At 43.8% G+C, this 27,338-nt stretch overlaps 1 protein-coding gene across 4 annotated transcripts in view; it reads left to right on the plus strand.

Moving 5' to 3' along the window:
- The first annotated feature begins 2,974 nt into the window (after positions 1 to 2,974).
- MAPRE1 (microtubule associated protein RP/EB family member 1) overlaps positions 2,975 to 27,338 on the plus strand; it is a 34,809-nt gene continuing 10,445 nt past the window's right edge. For 2 of the 4 annotated variants that reach the window (XM_027621444.1, XM_035728794.1), the window contains exons 1-5: positions 2,975 to 3,086; positions 8,632 to 8,755; positions 19,813 to 19,958; positions 22,359 to 22,566; positions 25,449 to 25,570. In XM_027621444.1, the coding sequence (XP_027477245.1) occupies positions 8,635 to 8,755; positions 19,813 to 19,958; positions 22,359 to 22,566; positions 25,449 to 25,570 (597 nt within the window). In that variant the 5' untranslated portion in view covers positions 2,975 to 3,086; positions 8,632 to 8,634. Of the gene's footprint in view, positions 3,087 to 3,308; positions 3,390 to 3,431; positions 3,638 to 8,631; positions 8,756 to 19,812; positions 19,959 to 22,358; positions 22,567 to 25,448; positions 25,571 to 27,338 lie in introns of those variants that run through there. The other 2 variants (XM_027621442.2, XM_027621441.2) reach the window with 2 other exon arrangements.

Below are 27,338 nucleotides of genomic sequence, written 5' to 3' on the forward strand. Positions count from 1 at the left end.
AAAGGCAATCGCTTAACCAACTGAGCCACCCAGGCGCCCTATTTTTTCTTTTTAAAACTTAACTGTGAAACATACCAAGAGGGCTGTGCATAAATCCTGGTATTTCAGGCCTTATAACCTACCTGTGCTCTATGAGCTTTGGTTCATCCTGAGGTCTCAGCATTGCAGAAAGGATACAGAGGCTGGCATTACTGGAGCTAATGATTGCTTACTCTGAGTCTTTGCACATGCTGTCCTCTGCCTGAAACAGCCTCCTTCTTTCCAGACTCGTCCTCCAGTTCGCACCTCTTCCAGAAAGGTTTCTTTACCTCTATTCTAGGCAGGATTAGGAGCCATTCCCTAATCTGAGTCCCCCTTCCCTGTGGATATAGAATCTATCTCAGCACAAAACACTCCGTATTAGAATTTATTTTTGTAGTTGTCTCCCCCTTGAGCTGGTCAGGTCCCTAAGGCAGCTGAGACCTCCCAACACCATTTTTTCGTCCCGTAAACTTGTCATACATTTGGAAAACTTATGCCTTGATGTCATAGTTTTTGTTCTGTTTTGTACTTGGAGAGGGGATTCACAATTTCTACCTGTGATAATGAGATCACCTCCATGTTAAAACAGTTGCTTAAAGACACATATTAAAATCTCCACAGCTATTTCTCCTTCTGGGTAGAAACTTTTTTTCTTATTACTCTCCGGCCTTTTGCAGTCAAGGCTTAATCTGACCCAGATAACCTTGGCTGCCCTGTCCTGAGGGGGGAAAGTAGACTCTAAGCAGATTACGTGCCCCTTTCCCATCTCTTTGGGAGCAGATCCTGGGAGGGAAATGAGTTTTATTTTGGAGGCTCTTGCTCAGAAAACTTAGGTGATGCCCTGTGTTCCCAGAATCAGGTCCAAACTCTAGTCTTGCACTTAGGCTCTTCTTGACTTGGCTGTCTACTTGTCTCATCCCCCACACTAATGCCCTCCCCCAACCAAAGTGGCCTTTAGGTAATGCTGACAACTAATTGACATTAATGAAATGTTGACATTGATCAAAAGGGACTCAGAAACCACTAACATTACTGAGCACCTAGTATGTGCTAGGAGTGGTCTAAGAGCTTTTTTCTTATGTGATTCTAACTCTTAGCAGAATTAGGGTTTGAATTTTGTTACTTATGAAATTCACTTACCCTGTTGAAAACTTCATGTCCTCATGTACAAAGTGGGGGTAATTCATGATGCCCCACAGCACTTGTGAATGTTTTTCCTCAATTATCCATGCTTCCAATCAACTCCCTATGATGCTAATATTACCATTATTGCTATAATCATTTGACCACAGGGCTCTTTGCTGTATCCTCTTGTTCGCCCTTACCTACTTCAAATCTTTTGCTAGGTTAACATTTCATCTTTTAGGGCAAGCATCATCTCTGGGAATTCTTCCCACACTGCTCGGGTGAGGTCAGGGCTCCTTGTGATGTACTCTTGGAGTGCTGCATTCGGAGGAGACAACTAGTAGTTCTGGTGGTTAAAATATTAAAATGCCTCCAGACTAGTTGATAAATGGTTCCTGCCCCAGCTCCCCGCAGACTTTGGCAACTAATTGGGTAAGACTTCACCCAGAAGGAGGCTTCCAGGACCCTACTTCATTCAATGTATGTGCTGTCACCCTTGCCACACATGGCTCCTGCCTAGCACTAAGTCTGGTTTGTAATTAAACAGTGATTTGAGCTATTTGTCTTGTCCTCTGCCTCTCCTACCAGACAGGAAAGTTTATTTATTTATTTTTAATTTATTATTTTTTAAGATTATTATTTTTAAGTAATCTCTACACTCAACATAGGGCTTGAACTTACAACACTGAGATCAAGAGTTGCAGGCCGTATCAATTGAGCCAGCCAGGCACCCCCTAGACTGGAAACATTTTTTTTCTTTTAAGATTTTATTTATTTATTTATTTCACAGAGACACAGCGAGAGAGGGAACACAAGTGGGGGAGAGGGAGAAGCAGGCTTCTCGCTAAGCAGGGCGCCCGATGTGGGGCTCGATCCCAGGACCCCGGGACCATGACCCCAGCCAAGGCAGACGCTTAACGACTGAGCCACCCCGGCGCCCCTAGACTGGAACCTTTTAAAAAGCTCAGAGGCTAGGGGCGCTTGGGTGGCTCAGTTGGTAAAGCATGTGACTTTTGATCTCGGGTGGTGAGAGGGTGGTGAGACCGACGTTTGGCATAGAGCTTAACTTAAAACACACACACACACAAAAAAGCTCAGAGCCTATGTCTGGTTTTTGCTCACTATCAAATCCCGTAGGACCCGATTGATCAGGAAAAATAAATATTTGTGGAGCACATGAATAAGTGATATCTAGACAAAAACCCAGCTCAAAACCTGGGTCAGCTTCTGTGATGCTGGGCAAGTCAATTGACCTCTCTGAGCCTCACCTTCCTTTTCTATAAGTGGGTTTAATTCATTCTTTCAGCAAGTCAGGCACTGGGACACAGGACTGAGAAGATTCTTGCTTCTGTGGAACTTAAGGAAAGGCAGACAATAAAGGCATAAACGAATAAACAAGATGATTTCACAGGTACTAAGAGGAAAATAAACGGATGAAGAGATTACAGGGTCATTACAGAGTAGTCACAGAATGTGTCTCTGAGGTGGCTTTTAAGTCTTTCCTCAAAGGGCCTATCAAGTATCTTTCTTATCAAATAACCCATTTTTGTAGAAATTCATTGGAAAACCAATTCTTCTGGCTCCTGGGGTGGAGAATTTGTAACTGAATCTCGCCTTCTAGGCGGAGTCACACCCGGCCTGTGGCGGGCTCTCATTGGCTTCGTCAGACCACGTGGTTGAGCGATCCGGCAGCCGGCGCCCCGCCCCTTGGGCACCTCAGCCGTCGATCACTGACCGCGCCCCGCCCCCGGCGTGCGGCTGAGTCCCTCTCTATAAAAGGAGCCGGCGCGCAATGACGAGCTTGTACGTCGGCGCGTAACGGGGGGGGGGTGCGTGTGAGGTCATCGCGCGGGCGGGCGGGCGGGGTCGGGCGGTTTGAACGAGACGAAGACGGAACCGAAGCCGGGCGCAGGCCGTGGACGCGGTCCCGCCGAGAGCCGGTGAGGCGGCTAGCGGGCACGGGGCGGCGGCCGGGGAACGGCCGGGTGGGCCTCGGGCCGGGCAGGCGCCGGCGGGCCCTGCGGGCGGTGCCTGGGCCGCTCCCCACGGCGGTGCAGATCGGGCCGGGTGGGGGGAAGGGCGGGGCCGTGACCCGGCGCGCGCGGGCTGGGCTGGGGGCGCGCGCTCAGCTCTGCCAGGGGCGGGGCCTCAGGCCGGAAGTGGGGGCTGCCCCTCGGCGGCGTGGGGGCTTCTGGGCCGCGGCCTAGGTGTGGGACCCGGACAGCGGTGGCGAGAGGTTCCGGGTTAGTTGGGCCCGGGTAGGGGGTGTGTGTGGTTATAAGTGAGTCCTGCTGGGAGTTCTGGGGACCCTTACTGTAGGAGGCGGTGTCGCCTGATGGTCGGGAGTTCGGTTTTGAATTCAGACCTGGGTTCCATTTCCTGCTGTGCGATCTTGGGCAGGTGCCTGAACCTCTCGGCCTCAGTTTCCTCGTCTGTAAAGCGGGGACAACGATAAGACTGCGGAAAGCTCTTACCACAGCACGGGCAGAAAGTAAGCTAGCTCAATGGTTTCCTTTCTTCACTGGGTATTTGTTGAGCGCCTAAGTGCTGGGCGCTGTGCTGAGCAAAGGCCTCTCTCCAGGTGTCTGCATTGTGATGGGGAGACAGATAGGAACTAAGAAAATGAATACATGGACAAGATAATTTCATAGAATTACTACGAAGACAATATAACAGGGTGATATGAACAGTGCTTTTCCAGCCCCAGCTTCACAGCTGCCCTGAGGTGCTTCAGGACAGAGTTTGGCCTCTCCCCCATTTTGAGGATGAGGATCTTGAGGCCCATTGAAGGGAACATAGACCAAGTCTGGCATTCACTTCCCTCTTGGGGTGCTGTAAGATAATAATAACACTCTTTGCTAATTGGGCACTTGCTGTGTGCCAGGCATTGTGTTAAGAGCTTAATGTGGCATTGTATCATTCAATACCATACTATCTCTAAGAGATCCTATCTTCATTTTACAAATGAAGGACTGAGACTCCGAGAGGTCAAGCGATTTACTTTATGCTGTCCAGGAGTTTTCTGAAGCCGCATTTGTGATCATGAGTCCAGGCTTTTAACCTCTGTATTATGCTGCCTGCCTGAGAGCTAGTGTGTTTTATACCAATTTGCCCTTGGTGGTGGTGTGTCAAAGTCCCTAACAGTTTCTGGCACAAAGAGAAGCTTAAGACATGATGTTCTTTTCACTAAAGTGTTTTCACTTAGATTCTCATTTAATCCTCACCACCACCGTGTGCAGAATATGTTGTTCATCTTTTACAGGTGAGCCATTTGTGATCCAGAAAGGTGAGGTGTTTACTCAGGGTCACATGGCTGTTTTCTGGCAGTACCTCCCTCCCTCCCTTTCCATAGCGCTCAGTATGGTGCTTTTGGGAAAGTAATAGGGTGCACCTCAGCCAGCATCCAATCAGAATGGGTTTGAGAACATGCTAGGAGAACTGAAGGAGGAGAGATACCTGGGGAGGTAAGAGAGGTTTTTCAAGGCAGTTGAAACCTGGATCACGGAGCCTTTTAAAGGAGAGGCTTGCACAGTGGTCGTGGGGTTTTGCGTTGAGGTCAAAGCAGTGGAATCCTTATGGAGGAAGAGTAAGCTGTAGCTAGCTGTAGCCGTAGCTCTGAGAACTAGACTCTGTTTTGACTGCCTGGAAGAGCCAATTAATTGGTTGAGTCAGTGGATGTTTATTGCATATCCACAGGGTGCCTAACCCCATGTATTTAGTGGCTGCAGAGTTAGCGGAGCACATGGGACCAGGTATTAATGTACTGCTAATGAAAGCGTTTTAGATTATATGATGATGAAAGGCCATTAACATTTTCTGAGCTGGGGTGTGGTCAGGAGACACACGTGGCTTAACCAGCTGCTTACATTTTATGGTAGCATGACCCATACATTACCCAGTGTATGTATGAATGTCGCCAAAATAGATTACAAGTGCTTAGCCTGGAACTGTTTTTTGTTTGGATGTGTCTCTCCTTGGTACCTGGTAATAGTATTTTGCATACAGTATGCATTTTATTTATTCATTCAGGGATTTTAAATAGGGAAGACACTTGATCTGATTTGTGATTCAGGAAATTTGTTGTGGTTGCTGTGTAAGGACAGATTAAAGCAGTGAGACTAATTTGAAGGCTGCTGCAGTGGATCTGGATGAGAGATGGTAGCAGGTCTTGGGCACTGTTTTTGGCAGTGGAGGTAGGAGGATGAGTGGGATTAGGTCCATCCCTAGCCTGGATCTTGTTTGTTTAATACCTGTTATGTTGTCACATGCCATGCCAAGTATTTTATGTACCTTATCTCATTTAAACCTCACCTCGTAATTTTTAGGTAGGTGGCATTAACTCATGAGATAATTAAGGTGTACTGAAGTTGAGTAACTTGCCCAGGGTCATACAGCAAAAGAGTGATGGCCTCACACTCAAACCCAGGTCTTCTTGGCTTGAAATCCTCAGGTCTTTTCAGAGAGCAAATTGCCTCCTGGTGCAAATCTGGTATGGGAATGATTCAGAAATGAGAGATAATGACAATCCAGTGTGATAATGCCTACCGTGGAGGTTTGAATGAAGTGCTGTGGGAACAGGAATTAATTTCCCAGTGGAGTCAGGAACTTAATTGTATTGGCTTCTTGTATAAAATGGTTTTATCATCTGAGTTTAAAAATGTAAGAGTGTTGTTGGTTTCCTTTCTGAAAAAAGTTTATATAGACACAGTTTTCTGTGTTTGACACTGTCTTGCCAACCTGAAAACAAATAGCATTTACTGAGGGCTCACTGTGTGCGAGGCACTGTGCCAAGTGCTGTGGAGGATGGACGAATGTGGGATGTGAGGGCACAGACTTGATAAGTTATTTATCTTGCCAGCTCTCAGTCACCCCAATTATAAAAAGGGGATTGGTTGGGTAGATCTCTGTTTCTTCCAGCCCTCATATTCTGTAGCTGTATGACTCATGAGGCTTGCAGGAGACTGGTATAGGAAGACCAACTCACTAGGCACTAGGTGGATGGAAGGAAGTGCCACAAGAGATCATGGGCTCTCATGATGGTTCCAAATTTGCTCTGAGTTTTTACTCTCCATTGGTAATATTGTTGTCTCAGGAAATGAGGGAAATTATGTCAAGGTCACTATAAAATCTGGTGCTTTATAGTTAGTTGTGTGTCCTCATGGTAATTGACCAGGGATTTCATTAGGTCTGGATCAACCTGCCCTTCCCTCATTGCTTGAGTTTTCCTTTCCCACAGTCCTCTACCAGCAGTCGGGTGATCTTTTTCATATGTTGGGGAGCAAGAATTCCTGTCTGCTCCAAGGTTCTTCTAGCTGGACTGAGAATCAAATTGACACGAGACAGATTAACAGGAGAAAATAAAATTTAATAGCTGTATATATGGGAAATCCACATAGATGGGAATGCCAAAGACAGGCAAAATGAGGTCTATATGTTACTCTCAGGAGAAGCAGGTAGAGGTCTGGGATTTCAGAGGAAAGGAATGCATTTCACAGGGCAATAAGAGCAGGTGTTTGGCAATTAGATGTTTGCCCTACCGTACAGATGGGTCACTCAGATAAAATTTATCTCTGTTAATACCCCTTATTCTGGGAAAGAACCCCCCAGTTTAGATTCTTCTGTGTGGTTACGGGAGGGACAAAAGTTTTTCGGCTCAACAGGGTCTCAAGTGCCTTAGCTCAAAATAATCCACTTGCCAAAGTGGCACATTCTGGGAGGGGGGTGTCCTTAACCCCTTCACAAACTTAAAGGAGGGTGTGATTCTACCCTGTTTAAATCCCCACAATGGATTCCTTAGCAATTACAGAATAAAATTGAAACTCCTTACCATGGCCTGCCGAGTCCTAACATGATCTGGCTTCTTCGCTTCTTTTCCCACTTCTGTTCCTGCTCTCCCTCTTGGTTATTGGGTTACAACCACCTTTCACATCTCCATGTGACTGTTTCCTTCTGATTGTTAAGCTCAAATGTCACCTCAGAGAGACTTTCCCTTACCACATTCCCCACCACCCCCATTTCCTAAATGGTTGATATGAAATGACATTTGTTTGTGTATTTGGTCTGTGTTAGACTTCCACTACTAGAACATGAACTACCTGTGGACAGACAACTTGTCTTTCTTGCTTACCTGTTTCCTTGGCCTTAGAACAGTGCTTGGTAAACATTTGTTCATGTTTAATACCATTTTAAGTTACTGTGTTTCTTTGTGTTTGTTGTTGAATTTGAAAGCCTAGCAGAACTGTGAGGGGCAGCATTTTCTAGTAGCAGGGAAAGAATGTGGCTGACGGGGCTGGGCAGGTTTGGCTACCATTTCCCAGGGCTTCTAGATTGAGCCTCTCTTTCCTCATCTGTAAAATGAGGAGAATGAGGTGACCCTTTTGGGGAGTTGTCAGGGTAAATGACAAGTATCTGTGAAGCTCTTCAGATGTCTTCCTGTCCTCAGGTGGTTCAGGAGAGTATTAGTACGAAGGACCCTTCACTGTAAGGTCATTTCCCACCACATTTGTAGTATGTAGGTTTTTGGAGAAGTTTATTTACTATTTTGTTTATTAAAAAATGGGCATAGTCTTTATCTTTTTATTTGTTTTTTTAAAAGATTTTATTTCTTTATTTGGCAGAGAGAGACACAGTGAGAGAGGGAACACAAGCAGGGGGAGTGGGAGAGGGAGCAGCAGGCTTCCCACGGAGCAGGGAGCCCGATGTGGGCTCGATTCCAGGACCCTGGGATCATGACCTGAGCCAAAGGCAGACGCTTATCAACTGAGCCACCCAGGCGCTCCTGGGTATAGTCTTTAAAGAAAAGTTGGAAAATTATGAAAACTATAAAGAGGAAAACTATAGTTTATAGAAAACTATAAAGAGTTCCCACCATCTGAAGGAAACTGCTGTGAACATTTTAATATTAATGGATAAGTTTTCTGAACAGAGAACGTTGTTTGTAAATCAGCCTCTTTCATAGAGAATTTATTTTTATTTTTTTTAAGATTTTATTTAGGAGAGAGTGTGAGAGAGAGCGAGAGTGAGAGAGAGCATGAGCGGGGGGAGGGGCAGAGGGAGAAGCCAGCTCTCTGCTGAGCAAGGAGCCCTATATGGGGCTCCATCTATCCCAGGACCCTGGGCTCATGACCTGAGCTGAAGGCAGATGCCTGACTGACTGAGCCACCCAGGCGCCCCCTTCATAGAGCATTTAATCATCTCTTTACTTAGTCTCTGGTTCCTTAAAATTTAATACTAATCACATTAGAATGGGGCCTGACTTTTAGGCTGGCAGGTGTTGGGCAATTCATTTAGGGTTATGCTTATGTGTAGCAATCCAACTTCATTGCTGGAATCCTAGTGTCTGATTTGGCCTCTTGGGGAAGAAGGCGAGGCTTAAAAATTGAGTCTACTACAGGTCTGCTCTGGGTGACTGACTCTTCAGGAAATGCTTAATCTCTCTTGCATGCCTAATAATGTAAGCCCTTCTCTTTTCCTCACATGCTGTAGAAGATGGCAGTGAACGTATATTCAACATCAGTCACCAGTGATAACCTAAGTCGACATGACATGCTGGCCTGGATCAATGAGTCTCTGCAGCTGAATCTGACGAAGATTGAACAGTTGTGCTCAGGTAAGAGAAATCCACGAGACCATTTTTCCAGGGAAGCCTGCAGGTCCTTCAGGAATGGACAGGCCTGTATCTGACTGCAGAGGCCACAGGTTCAGGTTCTGTGTCAGGCTGCCCTGTTTCTTCCTTTCAGCCCACCCCAGTTCCACTTCTGGAAGGAACTGTGCTGCGAGAGAGTGTGTTTCTGTGCTACCATCTTTACATTCTGTCGCCTCCACTTAGCCCAGCTTCTCTGTCTGCACTCCTGTGCATCCAGATTTGAAATGTTCTCTTTGAAGATGACAGTTGTAACTGTTCTAGCTTTATATTGGTTTTATCAGTGGCATGTCTTATTCCCAGGCAGCACAAGACCAAAGTCAGGCAAACGCCATTTCAGCCACAATTTTATTGAACTGTTGTTTAATAAGGATTTTATGGAGAGGTAATGATTTAAAACAAGGATAGAAACATGCTGGTTTTTTTTTTTTCCTCTGTGTATACTAATTGACATTTAAAGAACTAGAAAGAAGAAAATAAATGTTGGTAGTTCCTTTATTCAGAGAAAGCCGCTGTTGGGATATTTTCTTTCACTTTTCTGTGCACATATATATTTGTGTATATCCCAGCCTTTCTTTTTTTTTCTTTTTGCTTTAAAGATTTTATTTATTCATTTGAGAGAGATAGAGAGCACGAGAGGGAAGAGGGTCAGAGGGAGAAGCAGACTCCCTGCCGAGCAGGGAGCCCGATGTGGGACTTGATCCCGGGACTCCAGGATCATGACCTGAGCTGAAGGCAGTCGCTTAACCAACTGAGCCACCCAGGCGCCCTATATCCCAGCTTTTTTCACGTAACTATATTGTGGATATTCTTTAGTGTCATTCACTATCATAAAAATAACTTCTTTTTAATGGCTGTTTGCTATTTCTGTGGATATGCTGGAGTTGTTTAATATCTTCCTGATTTGGGAACATTTAGGTGGTTTCTGATTTTTCCATAGTGATTTCTAGAAATGGAATTACTAGATCAAAGAGTATGAACTCTACACTCTTGGTAATTATTTTTCATGAAGATGTTATTTGTTTATACTTCCTCTAAAGACTTCCTGTCTCACCTTTGGGGGTTCTAGTGACTGCCCTTGACTGGTATGGATTGTGTTGGGATTACCAAAACTGGGTCTACCACAGATAAGGTGGGGTTAAGAATATGCCAGAAGGATGAGATGTATATCTTGCTGCTACTTCAATTCTTATCTTATTTGTGGGAGAGAATTAGAATTATTCCTGGGTGTAACAACAACGGTCATTTAATTGAACACTTAATGTGCCAGGGTCATGTAAATGCTTTTCCAATATCTCTTCATGCAGTTCTCACTATAGCTTCCATGAGGTAGAGATGTTTATTAACCCCAGCTTACAGATGAGGAAACGGCCTAGAGAAACTGAGTAACAAGTCCTGGGTTATACAGCCAAGAACAGAATTGAGACTTGAATCTTTGTTCAAATCAAGAGCGGATGTTCTTCAATCCCCTTGCCCTACTCACTCTTCAGACTTTTCCTTTACCATTGCCATTTGGATTTATTTATGATTTTATTTTTAATTAATCTCTACATCCAACGTGGGGCTTGAACTTGCAACCCTGAGATCAAGAGCGCATACTCCACTGACTGAGCCAGCCAGGTGCCCCCATTTAGATTGGTTTAAAATTACTGCCTTCAGGGTGCCTGGGTGGCTCAGTTGATTGCATGTCTGACTCGTGATTTCATCTCATGTCAGGATCTCAGGGTCATGGGAATGAGCCCTCCGTTGGGCTCTGTGCTCAGTGTGGAGTCTGCTTGAGAGTCTCTCTCTCTCTCTCCTTCTACCCCTCCCCCTGCTTGTGCATGCTCTCTCTCAATAAATAAATTTTAAAAAGTAAAATTTCTGTTTTCATTTACGTGATTTTTAAAAATAAAATGAATTCAGCTTCTGTACTTCCTTATTTCATAGTTGGATCCAAGTCTTGCTCTTAGTTTCATTTGCTCATCTTGTTACATCCTCTGAGGTTTAATCTCCATTTTGCAGATGGTCAGGGGGAGGCTCCATACGAAGTTGTATAGTGAAAAGATGGTGCTCATGAGTCATGCTAATTTCTCACTAGTTACTTTAGTTGTAGCAGGGACAGGTTAGTTGAAGGCACAGGTTGTTAGCCTTAGATCTGTGCTGCCTTCTCCCCAGTTTTTGTTTGTTCCCTCAGTCCCATCACCACATCCCCATTTGTTTGAGGCTCTTAAAGCACTTTTTTGCCCTGTGATTTGTGACTAATGTGGGGATGAGGTCATCCCAATTTTCATTTGAGCCGGCTTTTTCACCAGCAATTTCTCCCTAAAATTTACCTCTTTCCTTAAATATACTCTGAAATATATTTCACTTAATTAGAAAATTAGATCTCTCTTTTTTTAAAGATTTATTTATTTTTAGAAGAGAAAGGGATAGAGCGTGCAGTTATGGGTGGGGGAGGGGCAAAGGGAGAGGGAGAGAGAATCTTGAGCAGACTCCATGCTGGGCTGTATCTTACAATACTGAAATCATGACCTGAGCCAAAATCAAGAGTTGGATGCTAACTGCCTGAGCCATCCGGGTGTCCCTAGATCTCTTTTTTTTTTTTTTTTAATTTTATTTATTTATTTGAGAGAGAGCGAGCGAGCATGAGAGGACGGAGGGTCAGAGGGAGAAGCAGACTCCCTGCTGAGCAGGGAGCCCGATGCGGGACTCGATCCCGGGACTCCAGGATCATGACCTGAGCCGAAGGCAGTCGCTTAACCAACTGAGCCACCCAGGCGCCCCCTAGATCTCTTTTCATGTGTAGATGAATGGTACATGTATGATCTGGCTCCAGATCAGACAGGGAGCTGTTGTGGATAGTCAAGACTGGGCTTGAAGAGGCTTCAGTGTGCTCTGAGCCGTGATTTTGGACGAGTCCCTTAATGTTCTAGTTCCTCATTTGTAAACTGGAGTAGTAGGACCCAGGCCCACTGTAAAAATAGCTCTCAGATACTGATTCTGTGCCAGACCCTGGATGTGAGCGTAGCTCTCAAGGGAGTGTGCATATGCTTCTCTTACAAACAAGGAGACTGCCCGTGGAGCCCAGCTTTATGCATTACAGAGCCGGGTTTTGAACCCAGATCTTTCTGACCACAGAACTGACGCTCTGTGCTGCATTCATGTTCTATCTTTTTTTTTTTCATGAAATTATCTTTTTAAAAGAAGCATTTGGAAGAGAGTTAAACAAATGTAAATTATATATAATTAATTACAATGATACTGTCTCATTAAAAATCCCTGTGAAGAATTTCAGCTTTGTAAGCTGTCTGCCATTTTTCTTATCCTGGATAAAGTGCTTTTCCACAGCAGAAAGTGCTAAGTGCAGGACACTTAACTGTGATTTGTAGGCAAACTTTTATTCATTCATAGCTAGTTTTCCTCTGGGAGCTGTGTACGACTTCTCTCCAAGTATGTAGATGGTTGCATCATGTTTCACATTGATGTTTAGAAAACCAGGTCTCCGTTTTCAGTATGAGACCAGACAGAATGAGCTGCAGACACCATGTCCCTGGAGAAGGCCTGTTGCCGGGGAATTGGAGTTCTGGCGAAAGTGAGGTTCCTTAGACCCCTTGTATTTTCTGAGGCCTAAGCAGCATCCCAGTAGCCTTTAACACTGGTGCGTGATCCCTCCTATTGTTACCTCTTATGAGCAGAGCATCAAGCTGACTAGAATCTTCTATGAAACCCAAGCCTTGAAGGGTAGGAATAGGTTTTTCTCGAGAGAGCAATGCTCTGAGGTCCTACACTATTAATGTGCTGGTTGCCTACGAAATGGCTGAGTTTTGTCAGCATTGTAGCCCTGCCCCGCCCTGACAGTGAAACAAGCCTTTGCCTGGCTCTTGTGCGGTAAGGGGAGGGTAATTTTGAGTCACGGTTGATAGGTTGTTTCAGGGTTCCTTTCCATTCCATAGTCTCCCTGTTTTTGAGAGCCAGTCATGAAGTATTTTGGAAAGATAGTCATCAAGGAAAAAACCCTGATCACTGAGAATGATTTGGATGAGGGATTGCTTGTATCAGAAAGGGAATGCTGGTTGCTTTTTGTCAACCAGTCCCCTGTTCCCTCAGTTTCATTCCATGTTCAGGCCGTCCGAATGTTTCCAAGGGCCCAGCATGGTTCTTTGAACCTGTAGAGTGTCCCTCACTGAGTTTTGTCAGTTCCCCCTTCTCTTCTTGTCTTCTTCGCTCTAACCTCGCCTCCATAGTTCCTATGCTGCCCAGAATAGGAGAGGTGCAGGTGTGCAGACACTCCACGGCAAATGCTAGATTTCCTTATTCCTCAGCTTGTTGTAGGAGCCCTTGAGTTTATCTAAAATGGCCTGTCATGGGATGCCTGGGTGGCTCAGTCGTTAAGCATCTGCCTTCAGCTCAGGTCATGATCCCAGGGTGCTGGGATTGAGCCCCACATCAGGCTCCCTTCTCTGAGGGAGGCCTGCTTCTCCCTCTCCCATTCCCCCTGCTTGTGTTCCCTCTCTCGCTCTGTCTCTCTCTGTCAAATAAATAAAATCTTTAAAAAAAAAAGCCCTGTCAGTGTTGCTCATGCTGCTCTGAGCGTGACCACGCGCCTAACCAGGCCTCCTCCACTTCATTTTCTCATCAGGTTAGCTCCCTTTTCCAGACACTCCATTTTGGGTCATGATTCCACCATTTTTCCAGTGTTACAGGCCTCCAAAGAGACTAAAACACCAAGTTCTGTATGTCTTCTGATGGGTGTTTTGGATCGAGCCCCTTCTCCGTTTGCTCACTGCTGCCACAGTGGCCTCCTCACCAGGTATGGGTTCCCCCACGGGGTTCCTCTGGCACCACAGTAGTCTGCAGCCTTTCTTAGAGACCATTTTTATTGAGTCACTCCTCTGCTCAAGGAAGGATCTCTTCCAGCTTTTTCGCCTGACTCTTCAAGTACCTTCTTGGTTTTTCTTTGCCTTAATTAAAACAAAACAAAAGACAAGAAACTTTTCTAATTATAAGTTATTAAGTCTTACAAAATATATTAAGAAGAAAACCATAATCTGCTATCATGTCACAAGCTAGTGGTGGTGTTATCTTTTAGATGTATTTTTTTCTCCTAATTATGACTTTATTTATTCAGCACTTATCATAGGCCTGGCACTTTCCAAAGTGCTTTACATATATAACCTGGAAGGTAAGGACTATCATCCCCATTTTATAGATGGAGAAACCGAGGCATAGTGAGGTTAAACAACTTGCCCAAAGTCATTTATTGTAGCTGTACTTTCAGTATTTAGCTATAATTATTAAAAATAATTGACATACACTGTATATACAGTTCTTGTTTTTTGAATATTTTGAAATAACTGAAGGTCTCAAAATAGTTTAAAATTCAAAAGGAACAAAAAGATAAACGGTAAAAAGTTTCCTCCTTAACCTTGTCAACTGGCCACCCAGTTTTCTGCTCCAGAGAGTGTGTATGTATAAGCAAAAACATCTGTCCATATTTTGTGTTCTGTTTTCTCCTTTTTTACACAGATGGTAGCATGTTTAATCACACTCTATATTCCAGAGGATGTTTCATATCAGTATATCAGATACCACTTTCCTTTCTTTTTTGGCTGTGTAGATTCTAATTTCCTTGGAGCAGTCACTTAACAACGGACATTTGGTTTCTTTCCAATCTGTTTCTCTTACAGACATTACGTTAAGTAACAAGCACATGTATATGCTGGGCAGTTTTGTTTCCTGCTTTTAAAATTAAAATAGGATTATTTTTCCCATGTTAAAATATCTTGAGGCTGATTTTTTAAAATAAGATTTTATTTATTTATTTGACACAGAGAGAGAGCACAAGCAGGGGGAGTGGCAGAGGGAGAGGGAGAAGCAGCAGGGAGCCTGTTGTGGGGCTCGATCCCAGGACCCTGGGATCATGACCTGAGCTGGAGGCAGACGCTTAACCAACTGAGCCACCCAGGCGCCCTGAGGCTGATTTTTTTTAAGATTTTATTTATTCATTTATTTGACAGAGAGAGACACAGCAAGAGAGGGAACACAAGCAGGGGGAGTGGAAGAGGGAGAAGCAGGCTTCCCGCTGAGCAGGGAGCCCGATGCGGGGCTCCATCCCAGGACCCTGGGATCATGACCTGAGCCGAAGGCAGACGCTGAACGACTGAGCCACACAGGCGCCCCCCCCCCCCGAGGCTGATTTTTAATGTCTGCATTAATGACTCCTCATAGCCCTCTATTTCTTCTCTTTTTTTTTTTTTTTTTTTAAAGATTTTATTTATTTGACAGAGAGAGAGCACGAGAGCAGGAACACAAGCGGGGAGTGGAAGAGGGAGAAGCAGGCCTCCCGCTGAGCAGGGAGCCTGATACGGGACTCCATTCCAGGACCCTGGGATCATGACCCCAGCCGAAGGCAGACACTCAATGACCGAGCCACCCAGGCGCCCAGCCCTCTATTTCTAAATTTTTCTTTAAGATGACTCAAGCCTCACCTATTCTCTAAAGTCTGAACATGCTTACATTTAGTAGTCAGTGTGTTTCCTTTGTGTTGTGGTAGAACTTTGGCAGCTTTTCACCTGGAGTCTTCTTATTGGGAAGCATCTCTTCTGTGTAGAATGTTGGCTGCAGTTTTCATCTAATTCTCCAGGGGTCTCTGGACCTGAAAGGGTTAAGAGCCAGTGCACTTGAGAGAGTGCAAGCTTTTGGATCAGGTGTTGCCTTGTTTTGTGTTCTCTCCTTGCAGTACAGAACTTGGTAGGGTGAGGCCGCAGCAGCTGGTGAGACTTGGTATTTGATGCAGTGACATACGGCTGGTCCTGTCCTAAGTCTGTCTGCATCCTCAGGCCACAGATTATGTGGGCCTGTTCTGCCACAGATCATTGATTGGGTCAGCAGCCATCTGAGAGGGACCCTGCTTGTGTTGCCAATCTTTGTTATTAAGGCAGACTGGAAGGCAGGCCCCTTTTTAACCTATTCTTTACCCAGTTGGGACATTTAAAGGCTAGGAGTTTTCAGCCCTTTTGTGAAAAGGAGCTGATTTTTTTCTTTTAAACATTTACCTTTGTTTTTGTGTTCTGATTATAAAAGTAATATTTACTGGGGCAACTGGCTGGCTCAGTCAGTGGAGCATGTGACTCTTAATCTTGGGGTGGTGAGTTCAAGCCCCATGTTGGGTGTAGAGTTTACTTAAAAATAAAAAGTTAAAAAAAGTAATATTTACTGTAGTACATAATTGAATACTTAAAAAACAGAATGCATTCAGTACCACCCCCCAGAGATGGCCACTATTCAGTCATTTTTGATCTACAAAACAGTAATTTCATATGGCATAACCTGATACATTGTGTTTTTTCTTTTTTTTTTTTTTAAGATTTTTATTTGTCAGAGAGAGAGACAGAGGCAGGCAGAGGAAGCAGGCTCCTTGCTGAGCAAGGAGCCTGATGTGGGACTCGATCCCAGGACCCTGGGATCATGACTTGAGCTGAAGGCAGACGCTTAACCGACTGAACCACCCAGGCGTCCCCATTGTGTTTTTTTTCTATGCGTGTATATATTAGAATGGGTATTTTTATATATATGAAGACATTTTATGGGTATGTTTTTGTATCTTGCTTTTTTTTTTAACATTAGATCTTGAGTTTCCCCCGCAAATTAAAAAACATGTATTTTGAATGCTTGCATAATATCTCTCAGGCAGCTGGTGTGCTAATTGATTGCTCCTACTGTTGGACATAAAGGTTGCTTCCGTTTTTTACTCCTGTGAATAAAGTTAGCATAGCCAGTTTCATAAGTGAATATTTGCCCTGTTCTTTTTTAATTATTTCCTTAGGATGAATCCCCATGTGTTTATTAGCCATTTATATTTCTTTTGTGAATTGTCCGATTGCTCTGTTCATTTTTAATGAGGTTTTAATGTTTTTCTTTATGTATCATCTCTCCATTTCAGCCAGTTACAGCATGGCATAGCCTCCCTCCCCGCCCCGCCATCCAGGAAATGCTTCTTTATTCAACTACAGGGTGTTGTAAGAGGAAGTCTGGTGGCACTGTGGAAAAGAGCAGTGGACAGGGAGTCAGGATACCTGGATTCTGGTCCCAAGCTTGGTCTCTGGCCTCTGTGGTCTTGGGCCACAGTTTTTTGTCCTCTGTTTTTAAATTTATAATGACTCTAAGGATTCTTCTAGCTCTAAAATAACTGTTTTTTCTTTTTTGAAGATTTTATTTGAGAGAGGGAGAAAGAGCACGAGCAGGGGGAAGGGGTAGAGGGAGAGGGAGAAGCAGACTCCCCTCCGAGTAGGGAGCCCGATGCTGAAACTCGATCCCTCAACCCTGGGATCATGACCTGACTGAAGGCAGACGCTCAACCAACTGAGCCACCCAGATGCCCCAAGCAAGTTTTTTGTGGGAAGCAGATGATTGCTGCTTTTAAGTGGTTTTGGTTGACTTTAGTGGGAAGTCAGTGTCTGGCTTGAGAATAATAGTGTGTATCTAGTAAATGCACATTATTTTGCTGTTTCAGAAAAATACCTTTCATGTATAACACAATGCTGTGAGTGTAGATGCCTAATAGATTATCTTGTGTGTGTGTGTGTATGCGCGTGTGCGTGTGCGTTTTGAGTTGATTTGTATGCATCTGGAGCCAAACAAGATCTGTACATTGCAGTTGGTAAATTATGACTTTATAATCTCTTTTAAAATATAATAGGGGCACCTGGGTGGCTCAGTTGGTTAAACCTTCAGCCAACTTTTGATCTCAGCTCAGGTCTTGATCTTAGAGTCATGAGTTCAAGCCCTGCATTAGGCTCCATGCTGGGTGTGGAGGCTACTTAAAAAAAAAAAAAAAAAAAGTAACAAATTACCCTTCTTTATGCTATTAGTTTGTTAAAGAAACTGGGTCATTGTCCTCTAGAGTTTAGGAGCTATTTGTGTCCCTATTTTAAAAATATAAATATTGCTAATTCAGTGCCTGGTACACAGAATTCCTTCAGTATATTTTTGTTGGATGAGGAAGTAAATTGGGCACCTCGAAAATCAGGCTTTCACTTTTTGATGCTTTTTTCTACTCAGAATGCCACTTTGGTCACTGAAGTGCTTCTGCTCTTTGCATCTTCTTTCCAAAAATAATGATAATGGCACTATTTATTCTAGAACTGGCAGGGAGCCAGATTGGTCTGAGTTAAAGTAAGTTGACTATGCATATGATGGCAGTCTCCTTCTGCAGAACACCTTTTGCTTAAGTCATTGGATTTCTTGCCTCCTTCCCTGGCTGTTTCTTTGGCACATCAGCCCTGCAAGGGCACTAAGTGCACAGTGAAGTCTGCCCTGTCTTAGGAGAGTGCAGTTCGGTAGGCATTAGAGAAATTACATTCATGGAAATTTTAAGCACCAAGAAAATACTTCTGGGGGTGGTGATGGGAAAAAATGGGCAGGTGGGGGAAGGAATGGAATTGGAAAGCAAATAGGCTGAAATATATGTAATAATTTTCTATAGCTGCTTTTAAAATAAAAAAAGAACACAAAAATTTCTTCTATTTAACTTTGTTTATAAACAAAAGTTAAGTTTATTTAGAGATGTAAAACCTCAGGGAGACCAACATCTTAGAAAAACATTTGTTTAACCTAGGTCAGGGAATGGATCTTGGAAATACTTGGGAAATCCCTACTCCTATCAACGGGGAGGAGGATATGTCCTTGCAAAAACTCAGATGGAATCACCTGTTTCCCTTTTTTCTCTTCTAGGGGTTCATTTTTCTTTGTAGTGGTCATTTTATTGTCATGCTTGTTTCTTATAAAGTTTTAACATAGGAACATTTCTTCTCTCCTCATCACAGATTTCCAGATTGCAAGTATGTTAGAATTTAGGTGAAAACAGTCTGTTAGAGATTTTGAGAAATTGACTTTGACGTCAAGTGGTAATGACGTTTTGGGGTTTTGTGGTCCACTTGATTTTTTTTTTTAGTTGTTGTTGTTGTTGTAAACTCTGCCCCCAACATGGGGCTCAAACTTATAACACCAAGATCAAGAGTCACATGCTCTACCGATTGAGTCAGCTAGGCACCCCAGTATAGGTCCACTTTACATCTTTTTTTTTTTATTTTTTAAAGATTTTATTTATTTATTTGAGAGAGAGAGAGCACAAGAGGGAAGAGGGTCAGAGGGAGAAGCGGACTCTGTACTGAGCAGGGAGCCCGATGCGGGACTCGATCCTGGGACTCCAGGATCATGACCTGAGCCGAAGGCAGTCGCTTAACCGACTGAGCCACCCAGGTGCCCAACTTTACATCTTTTTAAATTGTATGTGGGTTGGGGGCGCCTGGGTGGCTCAGTCGTTAAGCGTCTGCCTTCGGCTTGGGTCATGATCCCAGGGTCCTGGGATCGAGCCCCGCATCGGGCTCCCTGCTCGGCAGGAAGCCTGCTTCTCCCTCTCCCACTCCCCCTGCTTGTGTTCCTGCTCTCGCTGTGTCTCTCTCTGTCAAATAAATAATACAATCTTTAAAATAAATAAATTGTATGTGAGTTAGGTAGGTTTGGGTAAAAGTTTATCCTGCTTTATTTATTTTAAAAATCTATTTATTCTAAGAAGCATGTGAGGTGGGGGGAATCAGGCAGAGGGAGAGAAAAAAATGTCAAGCCGACTCCCCTCTGAGTGGGGGGCCTGACCCAGGGTGGGGGGAGGGCGCTTGATCTCACAACCCTGAGATCATGACCTGAGCTGAAATCAGGAGTCGGATGCTCAACCTGCTGAGCCACCCAGGCGCCCCAGTTCATCCTGCTTTTTTTTTTTTTTTTTAAAGATTTTATTTATTTATTTGACACAGAGAGACACAGTGAGAGAAGGAACACAAGCAGGGAGAGGGAGAGGGAGAAGCAGGCTTCCCGCCCAGCAAGGAGCCCAATGTGGGGCTCGATCCCAGGACTCCAGGACCATGACCTGAGCTGAAGGCAGACGCTCAACCTACTGAGCCACCCAGGCGCCCCAGTTCATCCTGCCTCTTTAATAATAGTATTTAATGATCTAAGTATGTATTAATCTTCTCTTGTTCCTTCAGGGGCTGCCTACTGTCAGTTTATGGACATGTTGTTCCCTGGCTCCATTGCCTTGAAGAAAGTGAAATTCCAGGCTAAGCTAGAACATGAATACATCCAGAACTTCAAAATACTACAAGCAGGTTTTAAGAGAATGGGTGTTGACAAAGTAAGTAAATTTTATTCTTTCAGGGTTGTTTATTAATTAGTAACTGTTACTAAGGTTGGACATTTTCTACCCCCCCATTTAGTATAAATTAAATTAATATAATTTAATTATATTAAAAGTAATATAATTTATTATAATAAATTATAATTTATATAATTACTTTTTCTCCAGGTAAAACAGGGTTTACTGGGAGCAGCATTTCTCTGTACCCTCCTACCCCTGGTTCCCTTGCTGTCTTCTTTCTTTATTTTGAAGTTACTAGTATCTGGAGGAATCAGCCTGTAAATCTGTACTCAGAATTTTTTTTTTTTTTTTTAGTAATACTGTTTAATCTTTATTAGTCTGAGATCTAATCCTTTTTATCTCTGGATTTACTTTTGTAAAGCATACCATATGGTAGAATAAGTAGTTCTAATAGAGAAGATTCTAGAAATACTTGCTTTTTATAGTAGGATACAAGGAACATCCCTTATGTGTGCTGTCAAGTTCCCTTTTGCCCCTAAGGATATTTGAAAGTACCAGAAACATAGCCCACCAGGCTTCATTAGGACAAATACTATCTCTGTTTATTAGTAGATAATGAATTAACGCAAAATTTAGCAGTTCTACTCCCATTAGAATGGTTTATTCTTTTTTTTTTTATAAGATTTTATTTATTTATTGAGGGAGAGTGCAAAGGGGGAGAGAGGAACAGAGGGAGAGAGAGAATCTCAGACTCCATACTGATCGTAGAACCTGATGTGGGACTCACTCTCATGACCCAGGTGCCCCAGAGAATGGTTTATTCTTTTAAGCCTTTTTTGGGGGAAATGTTTTTTAGTAAAGCTTGTAATCACCCCCTAATCATCCTGGTGATGTGTCTGGTCTGTATTTACTTTGAAATCAGTTTTTCTTTTAATTTAGTTTTGTCTCTGTATATGAAATATGCATTTGTACCGAACAAATATCATTTAGGTACCAGGCTTAGTTTAAACTAGATAGATGTAGTTTACTTACGTACAGTCATTTTTCTTTTTATAGAATTGTATTTTATTTTTTTGAACAAGGAAAATTTCTAAAGTATAGAAAAGTAGAGCGAATAGTGTGATGATCCCCTCATGTACCTCAGCGATTATCAAATGATGGCCAGCTTGTTTCAGATATCCCTTTACCCCACCTGCTATACTCAGGGATTATTGAGAAGTGAGTACCAGATAACATTTTGTTTATAAATGTCTCAGTATCATACAAAGTAATTTTTTTTAAAGATTTTATTTATTTATTAGAGAGAGATTACAAGTAGGCAGGCAGAAGGAGAGGGAGAAGCAGAATCCTCACTGAGCAGGGAGCCCAATGTGGGGCTCGATCCCAGGATCCTGGGATCATGACCTGAGCCAAAGGCAGACGCTTCACTGACTGAGCCACCTAGGCGCCCCACAAAGTAATTTCTTAAAATTACACCTATTTGCTCAGAGGAGTGGATATAGCTCAAAATATTACGTATATTAGTTTTTATAAAAATACCATTGCAACTGGAATCCTTGACGAGTTAAAAGATAGTTAAACTCTTCCTGCCAGTCCAACAATTTGAAGTAATACCTGATAACAAGTATCCTTGTACAATAAGAAAGTTTACAGGGTTATATTTTAATTAGGACTGGAATTACTTGAAAAACATACCAGGGGCACCTGGGTGGCTCAGTCGATTAAGCGTCTGCCTTTGGCTCAGGTGGGATCGAGCCCCTCATTGGGCTTCCTGCTCAGTGGGGAGCTTGCTTCTCCCTCTTCCTCTACTGCTCCCCCTGCTTGTGCTCCTGCGTGCCCCCCCCCCCAAATAAATAAAATCTTTAAAAAAAAAACACACCATGCCATTTTGTAGAAATCTGTTGTGGGACAAATTATGTACCTTGACCTATTTTTAAGACAATTTTTCCTTTTTTTTTTCTGGATAAATTTTTTTTCCAGCTTTATTGAGATAATGATTGATAAGACCGAATTTTCTTTAACACAGTTCATTGTAGATACCTGTGGTTGGTTTGTGCTCTGGGCTTCCTGCTTTGTGACGGGCATTGTGGCCATGCAAGCTGCCTGGGGAGATTACTCTTTTTCAGTGGAATGACATGTTTTACTATGTGCTCGGATGTGTGTATGTGACTAATATATATGATGTGTTCTTTTGCATTTCTGATTCCTTTTGATAGACTGGGAGGTGGGTTGGCAGGTCTAAGTACTTTGTGGAAGGCAAACGGATTGAAACTTGCTCTATAAACTTTCAGGGGCTTACTTAGCACTAAGTTCTTGCCTCTAAAATTTTTTTTTCTCCTTTTGGCAGAGCTTTATACTGATTTGATGCATGGACACGTTTGATGCTTGCCAAACACCTCTTGCTTTGGGCTAAATAGTCTTGATATTTTTCTGCAGATAATTCCTGTGGACAAATTAGTAAAAGGAAAGTTTCAGGACAATTTTGAATTTGTTCAGTGGTTCAAGAAGTTTTTTGATGCAAACTATGATGGAAAAGACTATGACCCCGTAGCTGCCAGACAAGGTCAAGAAACTGCAGTGGCTCCCTCCCTTGTTGCTCCAGCTCTGAACAAACCGAAGAAACCTCTCAGCTCTAGCAGTGCAGGTAAAACTACAAAACAAAAATGCCATTTCCAAATAATAGTATTCCAGGTATTCATTCAGTCATTCATTCATTCAACCTTTAACCAGAGGGTTTTGAGCAGCCATAGGCTTTGGGAGAATAAGGAGCACAATCCCAGCCATGTGGCAGGATCATGGATTGTGGCATCAGGCAGACCTGTGTTTGTTCTTAGGTCTCTTTAGCCCTGTTTAAGCCACTTTATCTCCCCCTCCCCCCCAGTTTCTTCCTCTGTAAAATGGGAATTTCAGTACTTGCCCCAGAGGGTTGTTCTTGAGGCCTGAATGAGTTACTCTATGTAATTTTGCCAGTACTCTTTAGTTGTTTGGGATAGAAATTCCTCAGGTTAGCTCACAAAAGGGAGCTTTAGTTTGAACACAAGGACTTTTTTCACGGGGTCCTGGGATGGGAAGTTATAACCAGACCTCAACACCCAGGAACTGAAGGAGATTTCTAGGTCTTTTAGGGACTGTGCTTGGCTCTCTGCATCATCGTTCTGTCTGCCGACCAGCTTCCTGTGCTTACTATGGCTTCCCTGCCCTCCCTAAAATTTGAGCTCCTAAGTGGCTTTGGCTTGCTATGATGCCAGCAGAATCTGGGAGGCAGTTTTTAGAGACCTCCTCTAAAAGGTTTTGGCCTGGTAGGTTTCCCAAAACCTGTTTGCAGTCATGTATTCGTAGAACATGTGTATACTTCAGGGCAGGGCAGATGTTCTGCAGATGCTAATGCCTCCTTTTCCAGAAGGTGGAAAGAGTATTAGTTAAGGTCCCATAGTACCTTTTTTTATTTTAAGATTTTATTTATTTATTTCACAGAGACAGTGAGAGAGGGAACACAAGCAGGGAGAGGGGAGAGGGGAGAAGCAGGGAGCCTGATGCGGGGCTCTATCCCAGGACCCTGGGATCATGACCAGAGCCGAAAGCAGACGCTTAATGAGTGAGCCACCCAGGCGCCCCAAGGCCCCATAGTACCTTTAGAGAGAGGCTGATCCATCTGCTCAGTAGAGAGGGACATTGTGTACTTTTTAATTTTAATAGCTTTATTGAGATACTGTGTATGTGATAGGATTCACTTGCCGTACAGTTCACTCATTTAGAATGTACAGTTGAATTCTTTTTAGTGTACTCACAGATATGTTCAACTATCACCACAACCAATTTTAGAATGTTTTTATTACTCCCTAAAAGAAACCTCATATGTGTCCCATAGCGGTCACTTCCCATTTATCCCCAGCCCTTCCTCTTCCCCTCAATCCCAGGCAACCACTAATCCACTTTGTCTGTGGATTTACCTATTCTGAATGTTTCACACAAATGGGGTCATAGAATATGTGGTCTTTGTGTCTGGCTTTCATTCATTTAGTGTAATGTTTTCAAGGTTCATCCACGTTGGAGCACCTGTCAGTTCATTTTTTTTAATGGCTGAATGATACTCCATTCTATGGCTATACCACATTTTATTTTAATTTTTTATGGGGGGGGCAGAGGGAGAGGGAGAGAAAGAATCTTCAGCAGACTCCATGCCCATTGTGGAGCCTGATGGAGGGCTCGCTCTCTCAACCCTGAGATCATGACCTGAGCTGAAATCAAGATGTGGACGCTTAACTGGCTGAGCCACCCAGGTGCCCCCACATTTTATTTATTCATCAGTTGATGATCATTTGGGTTGTTTCCCCTCTTGAGCTGTTAGGAATAATGTTGCTTTGAATATTCCTATACAACTTTCTGTGTGGGCCTATGTTTTCATTTCTCTTGGGTATAAATCCAAAGGTATATATTTGTGGTGCACAATTCTTGGGTCGTATGGTTCCTCTGTTGAACCTTTTACAGAACCACCTGACTCTTCTCCGAAGTGGCTGCACCGTTTTAATATTCTTATTAGCAGAGTGTATGAGGGTTCTGATTTCTCCAAATACTGAATGCTTAGCTTCCTAGAATGGGGATCTGTGTAGATGCAGGTAACAGGCAAGTGGAGACTTGTAGTAAGCATTTGATCTTGGGGATAAACATATACTAGAGATCGTCCAGAGGAAGTGCCTGTACCTGCGGGTGAAAGGCCTTATGATTATTGAACATTTTGGGGTGTCAGGAAGATCAGATATTTCTAAGCCTGGCGTCGTGTACAGCTTTACAAAATAATTGCTAAATAAATGATTAAAATCACGAATGATAAATTTATCTCAAGGTAGCCCATTCTTGATTATTCTTGATTGTTTTAACTTTACTACTCTTTCCTTAACTTTGTCAGCTTTTGGCTCTACTCATAGAGAAGTTTGTAAGTCCTAGTCAGGGCACTGCTTTCCTCTCCTAATCCTCCTAACCACTTTCTAAAAGGTGAGCAAGATGCGGGTTTTGAGGTAATGAGTGATAAGAGCAGTCTTTACCATCTTCCTCTTCCTAAGCCAAGGAGTTTGAGGTTCTAAGATGGGGGGCATCTTACCTTCCAGATGGGAAATGTTGGGCACCCGGCAGCAGCTGGGACTGTGAGCCCACTCCTGGCATGAAGTTTGCCTTTGCTCCATGAAGTTGCCCTCTTTGCAGATTTGGTTGGAGTTAGGTTAAGGTAGATTGCGCCAGAATGACTGTGTCTCTTTCAGATGGTAGTCCTCTTTACCCCAGCGGAAAAAAGACCTCACAGAGGGACTCCTTCCCAACACAAAAGATGGTGGCTAAAATTGGTACTTAACTCCGCTGCCATAAAAACCACTTTGGGCAAACATGGGAGTGCTGTCTTGCATGCTGGGCTCTCTACGTTGGGTCCCTTCACTGCATTGCTGTGGAGGGCAGTTGGTCACAGCCTCCTCTTGTCTGGTGGGTTTTTTTGTCTTGAAGTTTCTCCTCTTAAAAAAAGCTCTGTTCCTCTCTCAGCTCCACAGAGGCCCATTGCAACACACAGAACTACTGCAACCCCTAAGGCTGGCCCGGGTGTGGTGCGAAAGAATCCTGGTGTGGGCAACGGGGATGATGAAGCAGCTGAATTGATGCAGCAGGTAGGCACCTCCTCTGTCCGAGACAGGAGTCACTTCAGGAGAAAGGATGCTTGGCAACACTGACCAGGGGAGGCCTGTCTGTGTTCTTGGAGGAAGGCCTGCCTTGTTCGCCTGCTGAAGCAGTCCTTGTGATTTGTGAGCACTTGGGGTGCTGTGTGGGGAGTGGGAGTGTGGAGGTGCAGGTGGAAGAGTGGGATCGGGCGTTTCTAAAATGTGTTAGTGTGACAGAAACCGATGTCCTGGGAGACCCGCCCGTACAGTAGAACCCTGTCAGAGACCTCTGGAACACCTCTCAGGGTTCTGTGGGATTCAGAGAGTGTCTCTTGAATTTTGGCTCTGACAAAAGATAAAAGAGAGTTCCTTTCTTTTCTTTCTTTTTTTTTAAAGATTTTATTTATTTGAGAGAGCGTGCATGCACATGATGGGGGGGGAGGGTCAGAGGGAGAAGCAGACTCCCCACCGAGCAGGGAGCCCGACGCGGGGGAGCCCGACGCGGGACTCGATCCCGGGACTCCAGGATCACAACCGGAGCCGAAGGCAGTCGCTCAACCAACTGAGCCACCCAGGTGCCCAAGGAGAGTTCCTTTCTAAATAGTAAATAAGAAGATTCCACGGTGTCTGTGCTGAAATCCTGGGTCACTAGAGATCCAAATTAGAGTGGAACTGGTATGGAAAACATGTTATTGCTCTTCTGTTCTTACTAGTTCTGTGATTTGAAATGTATGCTTCAGGATTAAATATCCTGAAGGTACTTAGCAGAGGTCTCTGTGGATCTGAACAACATTTAGACTTAGACATTTTTTCACCAACTTTATAGTTTTGTTTGTTTGCTTTTCGCTGATTCTCTTGATTAACCCCAGTTTTAAAGGATGCTCTATGATTCCTGTGTTTTTGGGATTGAATCTTTTCACTTTCCTGAAAGCCAATGCCAGGGGTGGGTGGCCATCCCGGATTTCATCTTGTACTCTGTAGGAGAAGATGCAGCAGGCTCTGTGGGGCTCCTGCTCTGGGCAGTAGTGTCCTGCGTGATGGGGCACAGGCTTTGGGTTGTGTGGATTTGGGGATTTTCCTGGCTCTGCCGCTTCTGACATGGGGCAAGTCAGTTAACCTCTCTGAACTCACTGTGTTGAGTGAAGTGGGGCTAATACTTTGCTCGTGGTAGTTGAGTGGATTACATGAGCTGATGTCAGGTCCCTGGACAGTGGTATCTGGAATAAAAGGGGAAAATGGCAGTGGATAAAAGACAGTTGTGATTATTATAGGTCTTGTCCATGGTCTTGATAGAGCAAAATAGATTCTGAAGTATCTTTTTAAAAGTTCACGGGAGTCCATTTGTCTTCACAGATGTTAATAATAAAAATAAAAATAACGGACGTTTTTAGAGTGGTTTGCCATTGTTCTAGTGAGTACTTCACTTTTGCGTTAGCCCTGTGAGGTCTCACAGTTAGGGACAGTGTGTCTGGGGGAGGTTCAATGACCTGCCTGGAGGGTTGAGCCAGTGGCCCCAGCCCCGCGTCTGGAGTACTTGGGCTTGTGCAGGGTTTCCTTTTTTTTTTTTTAATATGAAGGCTTTTTTAAGGTTCTCTCCAGGTTGCCAGAGTCCTTACCTGTAACACTCTGGTACTGACTCCCCTTGGCTCATATACCTGATCTCTCTGGCCCCTTGGAAGTATTTGAATTTGTAGCCCTTGACAAAGATGTGGAGGTCTGAGAGAAATGACTGATGTGGGGAATAGAGCCAGGCAGGCTTCTTAGGGCAAGAGGGCAG

Source organism: Zalophus californianus, chromosome 8, assembly GCF_009762305.2.
Source record: "Zalophus californianus isolate mZalCal1 chromosome 8, mZalCal1.pri.v2, whole genome shotgun sequence".
Classification (NCBI taxonomy): Eukaryota; Metazoa; Chordata; class Mammalia; order Carnivora; family Otariidae; genus Zalophus; species Zalophus californianus.